The sequence below is a fragment of the Pezoporus wallicus genome, unplaced genomic scaffold (assembly GCF_028554395.1).
Source record: "Pezoporus wallicus isolate ANWC-B61680 ecotype Strahan unplaced genomic scaffold, APGP_CSIRO_Pwel_v1 contig_8723, whole genome shotgun sequence".
Classification (NCBI taxonomy): Eukaryota; Metazoa; Chordata; class Aves; order Psittaciformes; family Psittacidae; genus Pezoporus; species Pezoporus wallicus.
In genome coordinates, this window is record NW_026635404.1 from 465853 (window position 1) to 488427 (window position 22575).

The 22575-nt window shown below is 44.0% G+C and overlaps 1 protein-coding gene and 1 long non-coding RNA gene across 3 annotated transcripts in view; one reads left to right on the forward strand and one right to left on the reverse strand.

The window, feature by feature from the left end:
* The window catches only part of LOC130606721 (uncharacterized), a 41235-nt gene that overhangs the window by 16235 nt on the left and 2425 nt on the right, over positions 1 to 22575 (forward strand). The window contains exons 4-6 of one of the 2 annotated variants that reach the window (XR_008974039.1): positions 917 to 1069; positions 10740 to 10856; positions 10978 to 11081. This is a non-coding gene — a long non-coding RNA (uncharacterized LOC130606721). The remainder of the gene's footprint in view (positions 1 to 916; positions 1070 to 10739; positions 10857 to 10977; positions 11082 to 22575) is intronic. The other variant, XR_008974040.1, reaches the window with a different exon arrangement.
* On the reverse strand, positions 2167 to 18575 carry LOC130606655 (myosin heavy chain, skeletal muscle, adult-like). Its single transcript, XM_057423171.1, has 38 exons — positions 18354 to 18575; positions 18125 to 18268; positions 17875 to 18031; positions 17293 to 17320; positions 17083 to 17194; positions 16894 to 16986; positions 16704 to 16767; positions 16518 to 16616; positions 16328 to 16431; positions 16108 to 16246; positions 15004 to 15122; positions 14743 to 14892; positions 14022 to 14192; positions 12952 to 13265; positions 12785 to 12848; positions 12109 to 12196; positions 11901 to 12018; positions 11522 to 11645; positions 10940 to 11076; positions 10594 to 10849; positions 8963 to 9205; positions 8684 to 8860; positions 8456 to 8601; positions 8277 to 8367; positions 7799 to 8188; positions 7446 to 7572; positions 6917 to 7035; positions 6448 to 6644; positions 5847 to 6030; positions 5595 to 5760; positions 5298 to 5422; positions 4848 to 5156; positions 4544 to 4747; positions 4157 to 4282; positions 3892 to 4062; positions 3701 to 3805; positions 3470 to 3565; positions 2167 to 2417 (listed from the first exon to the last, which is right to left on the reverse strand). The coding sequence occupies exons 1-38, from the start codon at positions 18558 to 18560 to the stop codon at positions 2265 to 2267; spliced, it is 5817 nt and encodes a 1938-aa protein (XP_057279154.1). The 5' UTR covers positions 18561 to 18575; the 3' UTR covers positions 2167 to 2264.

Below are 22575 nucleotides of genomic sequence, written 5' to 3' on the forward strand. Positions count from 1 at the left end.
CAAGTCCTGCCTGATGTGTATCTGTCTCTGAGCTTAGGGCACGTGGCTGCCTGCTTCATTTTCAACCACATCCATGAAAGCTACACAAATCCAGAGGCTGTGTAACTACATGCAAGCAAAACACAGAGGAAGCTACCTGAAGAAATAGCTGACTTTTCAAAATAGTCTGAGAAAGGCTATGGTAGGTCAGAAGAGACAGAGTCATACCCGTCATGCAAGAGCTGCTTCTTCAGTGACTTTTCTGTCCTTTCCCAAGGAAACCCTGTCCTTTATGACAGTGGTTTTATAGAGGTCAATAGAAAAGCTATCCAGGCTTTATACTTACCAGTGTAGCCAGAAGACACTGCTCAATCCTCCTCAAGCCTGATACCTTTCCTCTTCCATATGCCTGGCTTGCTTTGCTGGCTGCATTCCTTCATTCTGATCACCCATCCTCAAGTTTCCATGATGGAGGAACTGTGGGGCAAAGGATAGTGCAAGGTCTATAAAGTAGGATTTCAGAGTGCCTCAGAAGTTTATGCTTGTACAAACCATTACAGATAACAGCGGTACTTGTTGGTGCCTGGGTGTCATCTAGACCCTACCAGCCTCACCTGAAGCTCTTGGAGATGCCTGCAGGTGGGGCTAGAGATTCTTGGGGCCATCTAGAGGAGCAGTTAGCTCATAGGTGGGTTTGGAAAAGCTGGCTCCCATGAGAGACCTGTCTGCGGTGGTAGACAAATGCATGCCACCAGGCAAAAGCAAGGCTGCAGGGGGATGAGGAGGGATGAACAAAGTTGGGCGTCTGATTCTGAGCACTAGCACTTTGCACCAATGTTCAGTAGATACAGGCGCCAAGCTGTAGACTGTCAGAAGTTCTCAACATCAATACATGCCTTGGTCTCTGCTCCTGAGCCTGCTTCTTCTTTCCTTTTAGTGCCAGCTACGCTTCACTCCTCAGTTGCTGTTAAAGTGCTTCTCATTCCCTCCACACTGGTCTGCATCAAGAGCTCCTGCAGCCTGGAGTCACCTGGGGTGCCTGGCAGTGAACGCTTCAGACAGGCAGAGTTGCAGCACTGGATGCAAATTTGTAAGTTGATATGGCCAAAAGGATTTCCAAATTAACTAAACAGCCCTCAGTTACTGGTAACCTGTGGTTGATGCTCTGTAGACACAGCCCTGCAGGCTGAGAGGCTCCTCAGAAAATCCTCCAAGGCAGGGTGGTCTCCCTGAAAAGAAGGGACAGAAGTTATTTGGAAGCAGAGAACTGTGGGTTCTATGAGCACATCATCTTAGGCAGACATTTGGTGGGCTTGTCTACAACATAACTTGATATCGTGCGTGTGTCCTTCACCCAAACTAGAGGCAAGGCTTAATGCATCAGAATAATCGAGTTAAGATGGCTGATAGAGTGCACGAGAAACCACAGCTGCACATGCCCACTGTGCCTGTGCTGTTCAGGCCATGGTCTGAATAAAGGAAAAAGTGCTTAACAATTCCCCCCTTCTCTTCTTCTCCAGAATATACTGTCTCTTTAGCCAGTAGGAAGGCCAGAAGCAAGGTACAATATGTAAGAAAGGAATAGAGGTGATGTGTTGAGAAGGATGTTCGTGCCATGCAGTGCCTGAAGGGACAGTCTTTCCCCCAGGAGCAGGGGTGGAAGCAGCTGAGAGGATCTTGTGTGGCACAACTTAGAGGCACTATCAGTGTTTCCTGACAGTGCCCTGTGTGCCAAAAATCCTGTCTGCCAAGGAAATGTTGGTTGTTCATGGTGCACTGCACTGGAACTGATGTTTAGGGTTTGTGACTGCCAGGATCACAGACAATAGCAGGGAAAGGAAAAAGGAAAGGGTCCAGACTCTCTTGCCTCTCACATGGAAAGTAAGCTGTGATGAAAGGACAACGGGAGAGGCATTAAAGGTACATGAAGGCAGGAGCAGGGCAAGGAGCTGGTGGAGATGGAAGAGGCTGGACTACCAGTAGCCTCCACAGGAATAGACAGCATCCAGGTTTCTGGGTTCTTAACACAGGGTTTGCTTTAGCTTCTCCCTTCCCCAAGCCAGGAAAAGTGAGATAACTTGTTCTGCAATGCAGTATCCTAAGCTTGATCAGAAAAAACGAAAACAAAAACAAAGGCTTCACCATTTATAGTGTGCATGCAGAGGAATCTACAGTCTTTATTCTCTAGACATTAGGGTGGGTACAAAGACTCATTGCAGAAGAAAGTGACCGAGAGGTTCACATTTTGTGCAGCCTCCAGGTCACTTTGCTGCCTCGTGACAGCCTCACTCTTCCTCTTCTATCCTCCTGTGGAAATCCCGGCTCTTGGCTCGGAGCTTGTTGACCTGGGACTCTGCAATGTCAGCCCGCTCCTCGGCTTCCTCCAGCTCGTGCTGGATCTTGCGGAACTTGGAGAGGTTGACATTGGACAGCTCCTCCTGTGCGGGGAGAGGGAGTTGGTGGTGAGGAGCCCAGGGCAGGGATTTCACTCCTTCTACACCTCAGCCTTGTGGGACTGCAGGTCTTTGCTGAGGAAAGGCACAAATCTCCATTCCCCATCCACACTGCTCACACGTAAGCCTCACACAGACTTCCTTTTCCTGCCTTTTTAGCAGATACAGTGTAGACTGTGCACAACAGGCTTTAAAAAGAATACTGCTCTGCAGTGTGGGAAAGAAATAAAACTAGGCAGCTGGTAATCAGATTTTGTTAGCTCTGAAATTAAATGTTCAGCTACCCCTGTGGACCCTCAGATAGGGCTAGGAATGCGTAAGTGACATTGAGCCCCTGCTATCTCCTCAGTATCCCAAGTATCCCTGATAACTCTTCTGTATCTCCTAAATTGCCTCAGTGTCCCTATGAGTCCAGAAACCTTTATCTGTAGTGGACTGTTTGCAACAGCAAAGAAGCAATGCTGAGACATTCATAAATTAAGGGGCCTCAGGGCTTCCCTCAGGCCACCCCTGATGACTGCATGCTGAGAAAAGGGCAAAGGCTCCTTGCACAATTCTAAATGCAGTGCTCAATATGGTTTATGGGCATACTTCAGACACCTTCTCTACCTGCTGAAATTGCTCTGACCATGTGGCATCCCCTGTGGTAGATGAGCATATAGTGAATGACAGGATTTCTTACACAAAGTTCCTAGGCGCAGTAGTCCTAGGCACAGAACTCTGGAGTTTTGGCAAGTCCTTTGCTTTGCACTAACGAGCAAGCTTCTCCAAACTCCAGGGTCACAGGCATCTTTTGTAAAGTTACTTATATGAATTTCAAATCTGCTTTAGTTCTAATGCAAAAAAATCAATTAGCCTTCTTATTTGCTCATTGATTTCATTCTCAAAGGCTAGGCTACTGTATAAGCATTTCACAGAACCTGAAGAACTCCATTATTGACCAGGGACACTTTCCAAGTTTCCTATGTTCATCTCCTCAATGTCCATTCTACCCAATTAGAAAGTGTTTCTTGCCTTGCACAGAGAGTGATACTTACAGCCTCTTCAGATTGTCTCTTGTAGGATTTCACCTTCATTTGAAGCTTGTCCACCAGATCCTGGAGCCTCAGAATATTCTTCCGGTCTTCCTCAGACTAAAAGGTTCGGAAAACAGGAGAGTGAATTGGTTTCCCTACCACTTGAGTTAGCAATTCCCCTTGGCACTCAGGTGCAAAAATTTTTACTTTCTGCAAGAGTGTGTGTGAGCCCAAGGACACCACCTGCCTTACCTGGTAGGTCAGCTCCTTCACTCTCCTCTCATACTTGCGCATACCCTTTACGGCTTCAGCGCTGCGCTTCTGCTCAGCATCAACCTCCCCTTCCAGCTCCCGCACCTGCAATCACAAGCCCATCTTTGGAGCTTCCCTGCTATCTCTCCAAGGCACATGCTCACTCTTGCACAAACACCAGCCCTACGCACTCTGGCCTCCAGCTTCTGGATTTGCTTCTTGCCTCCCTTCAGTGCCAGCTGCTCAGCCTCATCCAGACGGAGCTGCAGGTCCTTCACCGTCTGGTCCAGGTTCTTCTTCATCCTCTCCAGGTGGGCGCTGGTGTCCTGCTCCTTCTTCAGCTCTTCTGCCATCATGGCCGCCTGAGGAGAGAAAAGGGTCAAAGCCATTTTGGGGCTGGAGACATTCTGGGGGAGAATACATCCACCATCAGCAATGAAAGAGCCCCCAACTCACATCTGTGATGGCCTTCTTGGCCTTCTCTTCAGCATTGCGGGCTTCCTGGATGGTATCTTCCATCTCACCCTGAATTTGGGCAATGTCTGCTTCCAGCTTCTTCTTGGTGTTGATCAAACTGGTGTTCTGTGCAAAAAGAAATGGCAAGATTTTTATTATAAAGCTTATAATATGAGACCTACAGCAGCAGCCAAGTCTTTACTCTTCAAGTCTGCAGTTCAAAATCTGGAATCTTTCTAAAATGATTGTTTACAAAATGCCAGTGATGGCCTCAAGTGATGGCTGTGAACAGCAGTAGATAGCCCATTCCAGTATTCCCTATCCTCTGGTATATAGCAACACTGTTGGGTGAGTGTCAACACAACTGGTTTTGCACCATGCCCTGACCTGGGTATGGAGGAGCTGCACACGTTCAGTGGCATCCAGAAGCTCCTGCTCAGCCAATTTCCTGGACCGTTCTGTCTGTTCCAGAGATGCCCGCAGCTCCTCAATTTCAGCCTGCAACAAGTTTGCTCTGCGCTCCACCATGGCCACCTGCTCCTTCAGGTCCTCCTGTGTCCTCAGAGCATCATCCAAGTGTATTTGAGTGTCCTGTAAAAGAGGCAACAAAAATTATAAGGTGGAACTGTGAGCTTGAGTGTCAAGAATGTCAGGGATGTCGTATCCCTTTTTGTAGCTTTGATGAACGGACCTTTAGCACTCCCTGTGTATTTCTCAGGTTCTTCTGTGCCTCAGCAGCCACTCGGTTGGCATGGCTGAGCTGGATCTCCATTTCATTCAGATCTCCCTCCATCTTCTTCTTCAGACGCAGGGCTTCATTCCTGCTCCTGATCTCAGCATCCAGGCTGCTCTGCAAGGACTCCACAATTCTGAGGTGATTTCTTTTCATCTGGTCGATCTCTTCATCTTTCTCTGCTACCTTCCTGTCAATCTCAGCTTTGACCTGGTTGAGCTCAAGTTGGAGGCGCAGGATCTTCCCTTCCTCGTGTTCTAGGGAGGCCTGGGAAAGTGTATGCAAACATTTGGGATGCTGATATAGCTTTCTAGGCAATTACAGAATATTTATCACCAGGCAGTTTTTAGACATATTTGCCCATTGCTCATATTTCTAAGGCAGAAGCCAGTGATTATTGGTATTTACCTCAGCTTCCTCCAAGGCAGCCTGGATTTCAGATTTCTCCTGCTCAATCTGCTTCTTGATTTTCTCCAGCTCATGAATCGCTTTTCCTCCCTCAGCAATCTGCTCCGTGAGGTCAGAGATCTCCTCTGTGGGAACAAGGACCAGTGGCATGGTCGGGCACAGAGCAGAATGGGAAGGGCCCTCACACACCAACATGACAGGCACCTTTGCCCACGTGCAGGCACAGACCCATGTGAAGCGGTGGGTACTGGTGGGTGCTGAGAAAGCCCTGCCAGGAGCAGAGGGCCAGGCACTTACGCTGCAAGTTCTTGTTCTCGCGCTTCAGCGTTTCCAGGTGGTCCAAGGACTCCTCATAGGCATTCTTCATCTTAAACAGCTCCGTGCTGAGAGAGCGGGCCTCCTTCTGGGAGGATTCCAGCTCAGCCTGTGTTTCCTCATACTTCTGCTTCCATTCTGCCAGGATCTGAAGAGAAAGGGGGTGTCAGTATGGATGTGACAATGAGGACGGGATGCTCTGTCCAGGAGCCCCCAGTCTGGAGCCTGAAAGACCTTGTCAAAGTTCTTCTGCTTCTTATCCAGAGCTGCACAGGCAGCATTTGATCTCTCCACATCAATCATCAGGTCCTCCACTTCATTCTGCAGCCTCTGCTTTGTCTTTTCTAGGGAGGCACATTTGGCATTGACAGCTTCAACATGTTCCTCTGCATCCTGCAGGCGCTGTGCCAACTTCTTCCTGGAAGGTGGTAAGCACAGGTGCAGGTGAGGAAGCAAATAGGAGCCTCTGTTGGGCAGCCAGTATGTTTCTCAGAGGAGCACCCTATGCCACTTTGTTGTGTGTGATCCCCATTTACACAGAGATGTACCATGTCTCCCAGCCAGCCACTGTATTTCTATGTCTGAATCCAGGGCTGAAGGAATTCATGCCGTGCTATTCACTCTGATACTCACTCCAGCAAGTCTCTGCTATTCTGCATCTGAAGAGCTTTGCTGCTTCTGCTCTTCCCCCATGCATACCTGCTCTTGGTTATATTCTCTCACTTCTTGCCACCCCATCCCAACTCAGAGCAGTGACTTCCTCGTGACAATATCACAGTAGTCTCCTGAAATTTCTATTCTGTCTCTTCCAGCCTTGCCCAACATCCCCACATACTTGGCCTCCTCCAGCTCCTCCGTGCGCTGAATAGCATCTGTCTCGTATTTGGTTCTCCACTGGGCCACTTCACTGTTGGCCTTGGACAGGGCACGCTGCATCTCCGCCTTGGCCTCCTGCTCCTCCTCATATTGTTCCCGGAGCAAGTCACAGTCATGGCGAGCAGACTGCAAGGCGTGGGCCAGTGCGTTCTTGGCCTAGAGATAAAATCAGTGCCATAAGGAATAAATGTATCCTGGGAATTTTTCTCTTAGTGGCACTTAGACTCTGGAATATATCCCAGAGAAGCTGTGATTAACTCACTGCTTTTATAAGGCAAGGTCTGACATACTGCAAAAAGCTGGGAATCCTGCACTGACAGAATCTCAATTATATGACCTAATGGGATCCGCTTTTGAACTCATGAACAATGAACAAAAACTGTGTGATGCAAAGTATTTCTTTCCCATCTAACTTGAAATATCTTCACCTTTATCTCTTCCTCTAGTTGCCGCTTCAATTCTTCAATCTGCTGGGTGAAAGCCTGTTTCCCTCTAGACAGCTGAGAAATTAAACCATCTTTTTCCTCCACCTGGCGTGAATATTCACCTGGAAAAGTTTGCAATTAAGAAGCTATTTTACCAGCCAAAAGAGTCAGTTACAGGGTTGTCCCATATCACAGTTTAACCTCAGTTGGCAACTAAGTACCACACAGCCCGCATCCTCTTGCTCACTCTTCCCAGTGGGATGGGGAAGAGAATTGGAAAAAACCCATGGGTTGAGATAAGAACAGTCTAATAGTTAACATTAAGGAAATAATAATAGTAATAATAATGGGATAACAAAAAAAAATACAATTAAAAAGAATAAAGCCAAACAATAATCCCAAGTGATGCCCAATATAATTGCTCTCCACCTGCTGAGCCATACCCAGCTCTTCCCAGGCAGTGATTTGCCACTTCTGCCTAACAACCCCAAGTTTCTATCCCATTTCCAAACCAGAGGAGGAAGTGCCGTACCAGATTCTGTCTGCAAACGAGCTCTTTGAGCACTGAGATCACTAATCATGCGCTGATTCTGCTCCTCCTTTGTTTTATATTCACTTAGTTGGTCTTCCAGAGTGCGGCACATCTTCTCAAGATTTGCCTAGGTGCCAATCACACATAAGAAAATAGTTAATACCTCAATTCTGACTGCTACAACAGGAAAGTGTGTCCAGAGATGCAGTTTATATATCTGCACATAGCACACAGTTCTATATATTAGATTTGGAGAAAATAGTTATATTAAACTTCATAATAGCTAAATAAAATTAACACAACTATTACATCGTTTTCAAATTATTAATAACTGAGACAAAGTATTTGTGTACCTTGGCTTTGGAGACGGACTCCATGTTACTGGCCAGGTCGTCGATCTCCATCTTCAGCTCGCTCTTCTCCTTCTCCAGCTTCTGCTTCACTCGCTGCAGGTTGTCGATCTGCTCCCCAAGCTCAGCGGTGCTGTCCGCGTGCTTCTTGCGCAGGGCAGCAGCCGTGGCTTCGTGCTGCAGCGTGGCCTCTTCGAGGTCACGACGCATCTTCTGGAACTCGGCCTCACGCTTCTTGTTCATCTCGATCTGAGCTGCTGTAGCCCCTCCTGCTTCTTCCAGGCGCTCGCTGATCTCCTCCAGCTCCCTCGAGAGGTCAGACCGATGCTTCTCTGCTTTTGCCCGAGAGGTTCGCTCTGCCTCAATTTCCTCCTCCAGTTCCTCAATACGAGCCTGGAGAACGTCAGGGACCATTCACACCCGTGCCCTCCTCTTACCTGACCTCAGGATGGGTGTGGGAGGGGAAAGAACAGAGACTTGCCTGCAGCTCCTTGATCTTCTTCTGCAACTGGATGCCCAGAAGCTGCTCATCCTCGATTCTGCTCTGGATCTGGCTGATTTCAAAGTCTTTCCTTTGAGCAAAGAAAACGATGTTAGAGCTGAAAGAAAAAAATGACAAGCACACCAGCCGAGCACTCACATGCTCCACACCACACTTACTTCTTCAGTTTCTCATCCAGCTGCTGCTTATCATTTTCCAAATCCATGATGCTGTCATGGGCCAGCTTCAGGTCTCCTTCAAGTTTCCTCTTGGCTCTCTCAAGGTCCATGCGCAGTTTTTTCTCTTGCTCCAGGGACCCTTCAAGCTAAAACGAACAAGACCACCAATCTACCAGGCAGGTCTAACCCCATACCTGTTCTGTTCTTGCTATATTCTCGTGTGCTTACATCGTCCACTTGTTGCTCCAGCTTGATTTTAGCTTTGGTGAGTGTATTGACTTTGTCCTCTTCTGCCTGCAGGTCATCCAGTGTCTGCTGATGGGCCTCTTGGAGGGCTTTCTTCTCTTTTGTCAGTTTGACGATGGTCTCATCCAGAGCTGCCATCTCTTCTGTGAGGTTTTTCACCTTTGATAGGAAAGGAATAAGAGTAGATAAAAAATGTTGTTTAAAACTTTATTTCTTATAAAAACTATTTTCTCTGGAGTGACATTGACATCTGCCTTATACCTTGTTTTCAGTGGCATGTTTTTCCTTTTCAACCTTGGCCAGTGTTAACTCAAGGTCATCAATATCTTTCTTCAACTCTGAGCATTCATCCTCCAGTTTCCGCTTCTTGGCTGTCAGCTCAGCATTAATTTCCTCCTCATCCTCAGCCCTTTCCGTCACCTCTTTAACTTTTGCTTCCAACTGGATTTTGGTTTTGATGAGTTGGTCACATCTTTCCTCAGCATCAGCCAAAGCATCAGCTTCCTGGTAGGAAAAGAGCATTTTTATGGATACATTTTTTGAGGCAATATTGAGGTGCTTACCTTCATAGATCAGCGTCCTGTACAGCAAATTTGTCATTGAAAGTCTGGGTTATGTTCCAACAGAATGAAATATAATACAGAATTGACTGCATATTGTTAGCTTTGAAACCACCAATTTTGAAAGTTGAAACTGAATAAAATTCTTCTCAATCTACATAAAGACATATGTATTTACATATTTCTGCAAGGTATTGTATCCAACATTATCCCATAATATCAAACATTAGAACAAAGTACATAAATTTAGGTTTAATCATAGGAATATCTCCCATATTTATGGAGTGCCAAGTCATAACCATACTCCAAGCTGCATATAAATATCAAAGTCACAATTATGCTTACATGATTCCTGTATTTCTCCCTGTATTTTTCACTCTACTGTTTTTCTGGAACAACCATTTCTGATTTAGATTTTCATCACCATGGCCCAAAAATACTCATCTAACAGAGTTTGCTTTTCTATGCAAGCCTCTCATCGCCTAAGAAGAAAAGGTGTTGCTGGGAAATTTGCCTCTAGGCTTTTTTTTGCAACAGATGTCCTGGGTTATTTGTTATACTTTGCCTCAATACTCAGTCTAGCAGAAATAATATGAAAGAAAGAAAGGCATTCTTAGCAGCAAGTGGATTTTTTCATCTTTTTACAGTTCAAGATACTTTAAAAAGTGAGCCATATAAATATTCCTATATGCCACATATAGGTGCATAGTGTTACTTTGAAGATACAGATTTTTCTATTCTGTGAATGATTTCATTTAGAAGGCACAGTATGACAACACTGCAGATGTAGCACATAATTTTATGTAATGATACTGAATGATTTAGGAGAGCAAGTGAGAATATAAAATTCCATTTCCTCTCAGTTCAGTATTACAACATAGTAATGTTTGTAACATCTGTCACCACCTACACTGGTAAGAAACAAGCTATCTTGGAGGATAAACATGTGAAATAGATGCCCTTTTAAGTTGTCATAAGAATTCCTAATCAGGTTTGCATAGGGATACTTATACTCAATTTTGGAGACGTAGGAAAAAAAATCTTAGGAGACCATTATATAATAAATGTAAATGTTTTCTGTTTGCTCTAATGCAGTTTAACTGAATGTAAATGATAGAGACCTCAGAAAAATCTCACCCATGTATTATACTAACTGCAGCCTTCTGAGTCCTTACTGAAGCTAGTTACATGTTTAAGAGCACCACTTAATGAAATACAATTGAATTTAATTTAATTAAGTTGTAATTTCTATGTGTTTTTTGAAAATGTAGCTCTAAATAACAGCCTGCTAGTCACAATGCACTTAGGATAAGGCACACTGGTAGTACTCACAGCCTGCACTTGGAGCTGCAGGTCATTTTTCTCCTGCACCAGTTTCACCATTTTCTCCTCCAGTTCCTTTCTCTTTGCCTCAGACTTTGCAAGCTCTTCCTTGGTTTTCTCAAACTCTTGTTTCATGTTGGCCATCTCTTTCTCAGATTCTGCACTCTTCAGCAAGGGCTTGATCTTGAAGAACAGCTTCATCCAAGGCCAGTGCTTCACATTCATGAATGCACGAATATTGTACTGGATGCAGAAGATGGACTCTCTGCAAGGTAAGTCAAATTAATATGAAGTATTTAGACCATGATGACATAATAAGCCATATACAGTCAACTAAATTTGAAGAAATGTCTACCTTCTCTCCACCATTTTCTGGTATGCCACTCTACTCAGGTAGCCCCTGCACCTCGCCTGTGTGCGGGTGATGAGCTGTGCCAGCTTCTCATCCCTCATCTCTTCCAAGAGGCCTACAAGACCAGCCTTGAAGAACACCTTTGGTAAGAACAAGAAAATAGGTGCAGTTTATGTGTTTGTTATTCAGTGTAGCCCAGTACCCTATTCTCCATGGCAAATAATATGGGAAGTTAAGAGAAAGAGCAAAAGCACAAAAAAGGTATGTAGTGACAGACTCTCTTGTATCTCTAAGTATCCAGTTACCTGCAGTTGAGGAATTATAATAGCCAGACATTTTGCTTTTGTTTTTATTAACCCTTGATTATTTTACTCTACAACTTTGCCTTAAATTAGCAGTTGTATTTATCCCTTAATTAAATAATCCTATGGTAATGAATTTCAGTATTATTCAAGTGTTGAGTAAATAAGTACTTAGATGATTTCTTTTAAATACACTATTTGATCATTTCACATGCTACCTGGAAAATCTGAGTATCATTCTCAAGGCACACAAACCAAAAATGGAAACAAACACTTCTTGTACCTTGGTGTGACCAAATTTGTATTGAGTGTGGTCTATGTCAATTGATCCAAGAAGTTTCTCACAAGCCTTCTTGCTGTCAATGAACTGTCCCTCTGGGATAGCACTTGCATTTAATACTTTATATCTGGGGGAGAAAACAGAAGGACTTGCATTGGACGCAATCTTAAGGGTCTTTTCCAACCTAAATGATTCTATGATACTATGAATACACCACTGAGGTCCACTGTTGAGACCAATTGGCTGGTACACTCCAAGAAAGAGTCTAAGAACTGTTATGAACATAAACTTTAGATAAGGCTTCAGTCACCAGAGTTGAAACTTTAATTTCACAAGCTACTCAAAACGGACAAAATGATCTGGTAAGGGGAAGAAGTCTGACCTTTGCTTAAAATCTGCATACAGGACTCTGTTGGGAAATCCCTTCCTGCAAATTCTGATGCCTTCCAGCACACCGTTACACCGCAGCTGGTGAAGCACCAGTTCATGTTCCATGGCACCTAGCAATTCAGAGCAGAAATATATGCTATGTTCTGTAATACAGAGGGGAAGAGCTGCACCATACTGAAAAACTTCTATATGTATCTTACCCGGTGTTTTTGTTTCATTTGGGATGATGCAGCGCACAAAGTGGGGGTGGGTGCTTCTCAGATTGGTCATCAGCTTGTTTAAATTCTCCTGGGAAAGTCATTAACAAAAGTTTGTATTAGCAAATGTAAGTTCCACTATAAGCATCGGCCCCCTGAAATGAGATCATAAGACAAAAATCAGCTTGCAGAACCCTGAAGCCCCCTGCATCACTTTTTCTGACTTTACACAGATTTCTGCTGCTATTAACTTAATGAATAAAGTTCTGAATAATCAGGCATACAACAAATAGGCATTCAAGATGGGTCATATGGAACACTACATAGAACCTTCCTGTTTTCCTGAAAGGCAAATAGAAGGCAAAAGGAACAAAAATTACATGCTTTTATATTCTTATCTTGTAAGGTAGATGAGAATAAGGTGAGATGAACACCAGTCTTGGTTTGTAATTAATATCTGTATACTTATTTATAAATAATTATTGTCTGTAGTTAATGGAGTGAAGCAGGTGCCTCCAGAGACCATCACAGAGTATATAAATTAAGCAGACAAAACATTAGGATGTCTATACACCAACATGTCTAAACAAGAGGGACAGTGGAATAAATAATAAATAGCCATGCTAAATGGTGGGTTTATCCCTCATCTTAGGAAGAAGCAGTGAAAACTCTACTGTACTCGGAAAAGAGCTGAGACAGTCTGGAAGGAAGAACCCTTCTTCTTGGCACCTTTCTTGCCACCACTAGCCTCTGCAAAATTGAAAATAAATAAAACAGGTTTTAGACTCTTGCTTTTGCCTTTCATGATTCCTCTTTTCAAGGTGCACATGAGTGAAAATATAGGACCAACCTGCATCTGCTCCACCATAGTTGGCAAAGAGTAAGGCCAATGTTTTCAGTGATGATTTCTGGTACAACCCAATGACAGTTTCATTCAGAGGGTCTTTGTTCTTCTCAAGCCAGCCAGTGATGTTGTAGTCCACTGTGCCAGCATAGTGCACAAGGGAAAAGTGAGCCTCAACTTTTCCTTTAGTAGGCTTTGGCTTCTGGAAATTGCCGGACTTGCCCAGGTGCTGGTCATAGAGCTTGTTCTTGAAAGAGGTGTCAGTTGCCTTGGGGAACATGCACTCCTCTTCCAGGATGGAGAAGATGCCCATGGGCTGAAAGAAATGCACAAAGGAGACAGATCGTAACTTAGTTTTCAGGGCAATAATGACCTCCAACTAGGCAGAGTAGCAGAACATAGACTGAGATACACATTGGAAAGGATTATAATTCAGTTACATTTTCTGCTAGAAAGGGAGATTGAGTATGTTGATACTTACATGCTGTAACCCCAAATGAATCATAAAGACTAATGGAAAGTGACTTAGTTTGTGTGGAGAATGTGCTTTAAAGAATCAGAGCACTACCTTCTTATCCAGAGGGAGTCAGAGCACATACAGATGTCTTAGACGAATTGAACATGGGGCAACAACGCACCCTTGTGGCAAAGGCAGCCAACTGATCCTGGCTGGATTAAAGAGTGTTGTCAAGGGAGCTGATCAACCTTTTATCAGCTCTCATGAGAGCCACCTGGAGTGCTGTGCCCAGTTCCCAGCTCCTGGTACAAAAGAAATGCGGACATAGTAGAGAGAAAGGACTCTAACTGTTTTGGAAGAACAAATTAAACTTGTTCTTCTTGTTTGGAAGAACAAGTTTGGCACTTGGAAGGAGATCAGTAAAGACTTGCTGCCACAAAGCTGTGTGAAATGTCCTTCATGTCTCACTTCACAGAAAAAGAATAAACTACAGGGCAATGTGTTTTAAGTAACAAAAGCTGAATAGTTGGACATGAACATAGAAGATCCCTCTGAAAATATGACACTAAGTTATTATAGAATTTACCCATGTAGTGCATTTCAATGGAAAGATACCTTCTCAATGAGCTCAATGCAGGCAGCCAGATCCATCCCAAAGTCAATGAATGTCCATTCAATTCCTTCCTTCTTGTACTCCTCTTGCTCCAGCACAAACATGTGGTGGTTGAAGAACTGTTGCAGTTTCTCATTGGTGAAGTTGATGCACAGCTGCTCAAAGCTGTTGAACTGGAAATAAGTAAGAAATATCCATATATTCATGAGGCAGCAATAATTGCAAAACCTCATCCTTTTAAAAATAAGGAAAGCAGTTATATTGGCTTCATTGTCAAGTCTGTGAATTTCTTCAGTCTGCTTTATGTCCGTGTAATGAAACATAAGGAGAAATGCATCAAAATAATTGGCCACAAGGATTTATTTTTTTTCCATTGCTAAATGTGTGAGGATAAAATATATTTCCTGTATAATCTGGGACCAAATTACAGGGAGGAAAAAATCAAGCTTAGGCTTATCATGGTATACATGTTCTTATATTCTCTTGTGCTTCATCATTTTAACCAAGACATTTTTCTTATTGGACCATTCTGTACTTTTGAGTTTGTACAACCTGAAATACAACAAGTCTTTTGAAAGATAAATTTTATTTCATGAGAAAAAAGGCAAATAGCTGCAAGTAGTTATGTGATGATATTATGTACTCTTTAAAAATGTGTCTCAGAGTGATCATAATACCTAATGTTTACTTCCAAATAGCTCTTACCTAATCTTTGTTACTTACATCAAAGATCTCAAAGCCTGCAATGTCCAGGACACCAATGAAGTACTGTCTGGGCTGCTTTGTATCCAGCTGTTGGTTGATGCGAACAACCATCCACAAGAACATCCTCTCATAGACAGCCTTTGCCAGAGCACCTACAGCATTGTGCACCTATAAGAAAAATAAATACCTGGAGTTAGAGGAGAATAAATGCCTACAGATCAGAGGATAATCAAAAGGATCTTCATTCTAAACATGGTTGCAGGTTACGACGTTCCCTACCTGCTGCGCAGTTTGACCCTTGGTCACATATTCATTCCCCACCTTGACTCGGGGGTAGCAGAGTGCCTTAAGCATGTCTGCTGAATTCAGACCCATAAGGTAGGCAGCCTTATCAGCAACTAAAAAGAGGAAAAAGGAAGAATTTAGTGCCACATAGACTTTGAATCCTGGACCCTTCCCTAAAGGCTGCCAGGTTCAGAGTTCCGTTCTTTGAAATCTTTCAGTAGACTCCAATAGAGGAGGGGATCTTGGTAACAGCAAAGCCATCATAATGCATATAAAGCTTAAAAATGCTTATCGAGGCTTTCTGAAAGAATTCGCGTTCAAAAATCTTCACTGAAGTATGTAGAAAATAATGATATTTTTAAAAATCTCCTGGCACAAAACTGAAAGCTGTGGCTTGCCAGTCTGCATAACTGTAGTACACATGCATCTCCTGAGCGGCAGTGCCATCAGTCAGGTACTGACCAACATTCAGGTGATCAAACAACCCACTATTTAGGGTGGAACACAGGTACAGTATCTGTTCACTTTCAGATCCAGAGTCTACCACCCTTTCTGAGCTTTGGTTTCTGATGTTTGGTAAAACTCACTGGGTTTCATTCTTTTAACTACAGGACTTCCCACTTTCTGCCTTGTCCTATAACAACAGGAGCCATTTCTCAGAAAGCTGGAGACGTGCGTCATAGGTACTGCACCAACAAAGGAAAGGAATCAAATGCACCTCTCACACCAGAGTCCCCTGAGTGTCTGACAGGTGAGTGTGAATGGGAACATGGGCCCCCATCCTCTTAAAGCTGAACCACTTGGCTGTTTCACAATTGCAAGCCATATTCTAACAAAGATATGACTCATAATGCTACAGGAAGGGCACCCATTGCTCCTGACTTCCTGGAAGTGTATAAAGGACACTTTAAAGTACTAATTGTTCATAGCATAAGATACAAAAATCCTGAGATCAGGGAGCTTGGTATGTTAAGAGGACAAGAGACAAGTGTTTATTCTGACTTACTGTTTTCCTTAGGATCCTAAAGTCCAACAAAGAACAACTTTTGCTGTTGTATAGTAGCTTACAGAAGGGGTAATTATTGAGCTTGATAATACCTTCAGTGCCATCAGGCTCTGCCTGCTCCTCTCTTGGTTTCTGCTTGAACTTCAAGTTTCCATAGTGCATGACAGCCCCTGTCAGCTTGTAGATGGCTGTCTTTTCATCAGCACTGAAGCCCAGGATGTCAATGGCACTCTGGTAATACAATCAGCAAAGTATTTGCATGTTGTGTGATGTATGACCTGTATCTGTTGAACTGCTTTGTAAGTAACTTACATCTGTAGCCATCAGCTCCTCCTTGTCATCAATGCTGGGAACAGTGATCTCACCTTGACTCACAAAAGGGAAGTCATATGGGTTGGTGGTAATGAGGAGCATTTCTGAAAACAAATGGGTTCATGGGTTAAATTTCTTTTTTTTTATGTAGTGCAATGTTCCTCCATGATCTTCTTCAAAAGCCTCCTACCTATTAGCTCCGGCTTCTTGTTAGAGGTGACCTGATAGAATATATGATAGCTTCTTTCTGCCTTGAGCTGGAAAGTGACTCTGGACTTCTCCAGCAGATCTGGCACATGGTAAGACAGAGTTAGAAGACTGCACTTAGAGGTGGGATTTTAGAAAGGAAAGGGATCAGGCCAGGAGAGCGTCTTACAAGTTTCAATGTCAGCAGAAGCCAGTTTGCCTGTGGCACCAAAATGGATTCTGATGAATTTGCCCTGTTAAGAAGAAGCAGCAACATTTCAGCCAAAATGCATTTCATTGTCATCTCCTTATGTGAGAATACCACTAGCCCATCACTACTGTTATAATGAGAAGGGATTTCGTCCAAAGCAGCAACTTACGAAGCGTGAGGAGTTGTCATTCCTCACAGTCTTGGCATTTCCAAAGGCCTCCAGCAGTGGGTTGGCGCTGATGATTTGATCTTCAAGCGTTCCCTGCAGAATGACAATTATTGCTGGTTATCCTCCCAAAAAAAAACTGTATCAGAAACAGAGGAAAGCATTAATTCAACACAGTGTCTATTAACTTACCTGCATTTTGCCTGACTGCTCTTCCTTCTTCTTCTCCCCGCTCGCTGCAATTGTTGCAAAGTACTGGATGACACGCTTCGTGTTCACAGTCTTCCCTGCTCCGGATTCTCCGCTGTGCAACCAAAGAGAGAAGCAGAGAGTGTGTGGTCAGGCAGGAGGTCCCTTGGCACTGGGCAGCCCTGCAGGGGCCAGAGCAGGGAGTGTACATACGTGATCAGGATCGACTGGTTCTCGCGATCTGTGAAAGAGGCAGAAAGAAAGATTAGGAGTTGGCCTGGGTAACACTGAGTTGAAAGAGAAATAAAGGAGTAAACACATAAGTTGGGGCTTCATCAGAAAGTCAAAAGGTACCCAGTTCCCTTCCAGGTTCTAGCAGTACTACAAGCCAAAAACGATGCACAGGGCTGTCGTAGGCACATAGACCCAAAATAAAGCTGTGGACCCACTCACCCTCACTTCTCATCAGGAATTAAAATGCTTGTATTAGAAATAGTGGGATACATAGAACAACAACTTTTTCTTCCCTACCAGTGAAACAAAATATAGTAAGCTGAGTCATGTGCTATTCCCTCAGTAGAAGAGTGACAAATTTCATACAATAAAGTGTAAATAATACACAGTGCTGAGTCCAGGCTTGCTTCTGGGACAGTTTCACTTGAAAACAATTCCTGCATGACTTGCTCAAGCTCTCAGTCATATAGCTCAGAGGTGGTTTTAGCTGGCTTGTCACATGCCCCAGTGAGGTCAGTGGGGGCTTTGATCTACATTGCTGTGAGGGAATCAAGCACTCACCAGTCAGCATGAACTGATAGGCATTGTCAGAGATGGAGAAGATGTGTGGAGGGGCCTCCTGGCGCTTCTTGCCTCGGTAGGCCAACACCACCTCCGGGTTGTACACCGGCAGCCACTTGTAGGGGTTGACGGTGACACAGAAGAGACCCGAGTAGGTCTGTGGGGAAGGGAGACAGCACGTTGGCTTCCACTTAGGCTGGCAGAGCAGTTCCTCCCAGCTACCCAGAGGAAGACTGCTGCTGGTACTTACGTAGATCATCCAGGCTGCGTAACGCTCTTTGAGGTTGTACAGCACAGCGGGTTCATGGAGGTGGGTCATCATGGCCATGTCCTCGATTTTATCGTACTTGGGAGGGTTCATAGGAAAGATCTGATCATCCTTCACGGTCAGGGTCTGTCAGAGGAAGAAGGAGATGTACGTATGTCAGCTAAGAACTGAGAGAGGGAATTAAACGGTGTCCTTCAGACTTGCTTCTTACCTCTCCACCTTCAGTCTTGACAGTGACCTTCCCTCCTTCTTTGCTCTGGATTGTCCCTTTCACAAAGGATTCTTTAGGGTGGGCCACAAAGACCGATGATTTGGCATCGAAAGGCTTGTTCTGGGCAGCAATTCTCTCCTTCTCTGACTTCCGGAGATAAGGAGCTGCCTCCCCGAAGACAGCCATCTCAGCATCTCCGGAGGCCATGTCTGCACTTTAGTGAAGGCAGGACAGCAGAGGACTGTAATGGGGAGGGACAATATGGAAGCGAGTTAAAAATTATTTACAATGAGGATGGTAAAACACTTGCACGGGTTGCCCAGAGAAATGGTGGGTGTGCCATCACTGGAGACATTTAAGGCCAGGCTGGATGTGGTTCTGGACAACCTGATCTAGTTGAAGATGTCTGTGCTCATTGAAGAGAGGTTGGACAAGATGAGCTTTGAAGGTCCCTTCCAACCTAAACTATTCTGTGATTCTATGACTGTGGCAGTGATTATTAACGTCTGCTCTGTACGACTGGGAAAAAAATTCATATCCTGTGCCTTGGTTTCTCTTTATACTCTGAGTATTTGGAACATCTAACATGAGCTATCTAGAGACTTCATTCTTAGGTCAAATTAGAAAATAAGAGGTTTTCATTGGTGAATCTAGGTCTTCAAACATTTAGGAGAGCAACTTTTAATAACCTTTCAGAACTGTGGGTTTGGTGCTTTAAGAATACTGTGTCTGTGAGATAAGAGTGGATTTGCAGAGCAAGTTTCAGTAAGACATCAGTGTTAGGAATGTGACCTTTTAATATTGCATTATAATTGAATTTCTTATGTGCATTTGTCATTCTTAGGTACAGTATCTGAGTAATTCCAGCCCCCAGTGTTCTGACTTAGGTGAAATAAAATCCATGAATTGAAAGCAGAATCGCCAAGCCTGTGTGAAGCTCCAGACTAAATACTGAAAAAAATCTAGGAATAGGTAAGTTTTAAAAGCTTTAAAATAATTACAGCAGTTCTTCTGAGGCTTTATTAAACATGTAAGTAGTTAAATTTAGCCAACAGCACTTGAAAATTCTCTACCTACATCAGTAACATTTATTCCCTCTTTATTCATTAGGTAACAAATATTTATTTATTTATTTTGTCTGGAGTAAGCAAATGGATACCTAGGAGAGCTCTGGCATTTTACAAAGGTGGGTAAAAGGTTTGTGTGCTCAGATGATTTCTTAATTCATGCAATCTCAGGTAGAATGCAGAGTTTTCATGTTTTCCTGCTGTGCTCATCTTGGTCCAGTTCTATTGCTGCTATAACAAAGATGGGAAGCCAGCATGCCTTGATCCCAGTTAAGAAGAAGTGAAGAATTTCCCCATGGGGATTTTCTGCTGTGTCATCAGTGGTCAGAAACTTCAAACGCATCCACTTTAAAACCTTGGCCATCTCACCACTTTCTACTCTCATCACACTGGGTTTGAATACAGGGTGAAGCAGTGACCCTTCCAGAAATCCCACCCAAAGGATCTTTCTCTGCCCTCTAAGAATTAATAAATCAGGCTCTTACCTCTCTTGATACCAGATGGGTGGCTTGCAGGCTGGCAGCTGGTCAGTACTGTAAAACAGAAAAGGCAAATCCTTACTTGCTGCTGCACAGAATTCCAGAGTGAAAATAGGCAGGTGGCTGGAAAGCAAATGTAAAACTTCAGCTGCGAAAATGCATGCTGTCCTCGAAATGAGCGCTGGAGGCAGCAGGAATGCTGTGGCAGGCTCATAAGGGCACCATCACCTTCCTGCAAGCCTGTGGACACCATACACTTACCTTGAAGCAGTCCCTGGAGACAGGGCAGACTTGTTGCAGGGATGTTTTATATGATCTAGTCTGCAGATGCTACAGATGCCTACTCTTTCTTCGGTCAAAAAATTTTTGGCAAACCTTCTTTGGTAAAGCATTGTCTGGCAAACTGAACTAAGGGCATAATTGTCATTTGACATGACTAGATATAATTAGAAATTTTTGCTGTCTTACTGACTATATGAATACATCTCCTATAAACAATCTCACAAGGGTGTTAAGGAGGGAATCTGGACTAGTCAAGGCACTTAGAGAACTTGGATGCAGGACTTACGGATTCTATTGCTGGCTTTCCCACCGACTCACTGTCAGTCCCAGGATGGATTGCTTGGTATGTCTATGCTGCAGCTATCCCAGCTGTATAATAGATAAATCAGGATGTTAAAGGATAAATTAGCATTATTAAAAGCTTTTGGTGGTTGTGATGGTAAAATCCTGAATGAAGAAGTGCAGATGTATAACAGTTCATGAGGGTTACAAGACACAACAAGATGGCCAGCCAAACACTACAGCAATGAGAGGCTGGGTTCTACCTGGACTTTAAAGCTGGTGTCTCAGGCAAAGATGTGAGGCGTCTTCAGGCATTTCAGGAAGAGTGTGCATGCACACAAGCACGCAGAGAGGCGTGTGCATGTATGTATCTACATACTTCAGATTGCAAACAAGTGGGGCATTCTCCAAGAAATATTGTTGGGAACCTCTGCCCCACCTTGTTGTAAGGGAGGGATTCTGGCTGCTGAGACTTCTGATCTGCAGGTCAGTGCCAGTGAGCAAGAGATGCTCCCTTCTTTAGCAAGCAATTTCTTAGCTTATCCAGCTGTTCCCATGCCTATAACCTTAGGAAAGATAACTCTGATCTAGGAATGGCCCCTTCCCACATTTTTTTTTTCTATGTACAAGTGGTAGAAAAATCCTCTAGTCAGCCATAACTATACAAAGAATTGGACATGTGCACAAACACATCATTTCAGTGTGCAGTCCCAGATGCTCTCCAGAAAATACATCCTCAGTCTAGCATGTCCATTCCACCACAAATCTTTCACACTTACAAAAAAACACAGTGATACCTTTATGAGAGCATTGTAGGTGCAGACGTGCCTGTACAATGCTGATAGACTGGAGGAGAAGGGGGATTTGCTGGTAATCCTGTAGAGAGATTCATTTAGTTTTAGGAGAAGGGCACTGTCATGTGAGCTGCTTTAAGTCCTGTCAGATTTAAACACATTCCTCCCATGGTCATTGACATTTTGATTATTAGAGGAGCTCAGTGAATAACTCAAGGGCAAAGTTAGGAAAACGGTGCATGGATCTGATGTGATATCCAGAATTGGGCAATATCCAATGCTTGTAAAGGCCATTCCAAGCAGAGCTGCAGCACTGCAGTGCACATGTTTTTGGAGCCCAAACCCAAAGCTCCATACTGAGGGCATGGGGAGGCTTATGGAAAAACCCCACACCTTGTCCAGGAGGAGCCCAGAGCCAGCCAGTGGGAAATGGCGAGTGCAGGAGTGTACATCATGTCTGCCTCTCTGGGGAGCAGGCATCAAGGGGTGCTGGTAGGGATATCTACCTCCAGTGAGATCTGGCTTCACCATCTCTGCACCTTCCCCTCAGGTGTTTATACACATTGATGAGATCCCCCTGATCCTTTTCATCCCCAGGCTGAGCAGTCCCAACTCTCTCAGCTTTTCCTCATTGGAACAATGCTCCAGTCCCTCAGTCATCTTAGTGGTCCTTTGCTAGAGTCCCCAGTAGCGCTGTATCTGTTATACCTGGCAGCCTGGAACTGGACAACCCGTGCTAAGCAGAAGTTAAAGGATCATCTCGTTCAATCTGCTGGAAAACGTCCTCCTAATGAAGTCCATTACAAGGTTCACCTTCTTTGTAGCAAGTGCACATTGCTGGCTAATATTCAACTTGGTGTCCACCAGGACCCCCAGGTCCTCTTTTGCAAAGCTGCTTTCCAGCCTGTCAGTACTCAGCACATACTGACGCATGGAGTTGTTCCTGCCCAGGTGCAGGGCTTTGGCCTTCCTTTACACCACTAAACCCAGAAGTATTGACTTCTGGGTTTTGCCTAACCAGTACCCTGTTGCACATCATCCTTAACACAGAAAACACTTCATGTTAAATGGGCCCTAACTGTTGCAGAATCACAAAGACTTCAAGTCTTATCACCATGTTTACCAGTATTGTTAATTGAGTGAACTAAATCATGTGTGGACTTCCAGCTAAAGACCTTCTTTGACATTAAAGCAAAGCAACCAAAGTGCACAGGCACTTCTACATTTCAACGGTAAACTCCATGCTTTGAATACACAGAGGGTGAGATACCTGTAGGTTCAATATAATGTCCATGGAGGTAAGAATGTATATGCTGGC

Coding starts and splice junctions, on each gene's coding strand:
- LOC130606655 (XM_057423171.1), bottom strand. CDS start 18,560: ATGGCCTCCGGAGATGCTGAGATGGCTGTCTTCGGGGAGGCAGCTCCT. Junction 12,019..12,108: donor AAATGAAACAAAAACACCGG/GTAAGATACATA, acceptor CTGAATTGCTAG/GTGCCATGGAACATGAACTG. Junction 8,602..8,683: donor TGGAGCAACAAGTGGACGAT/GTAAGCACACGA, acceptor TGTTCGTTTTAG/CTTGAAGGGTCCCTGGAGCA.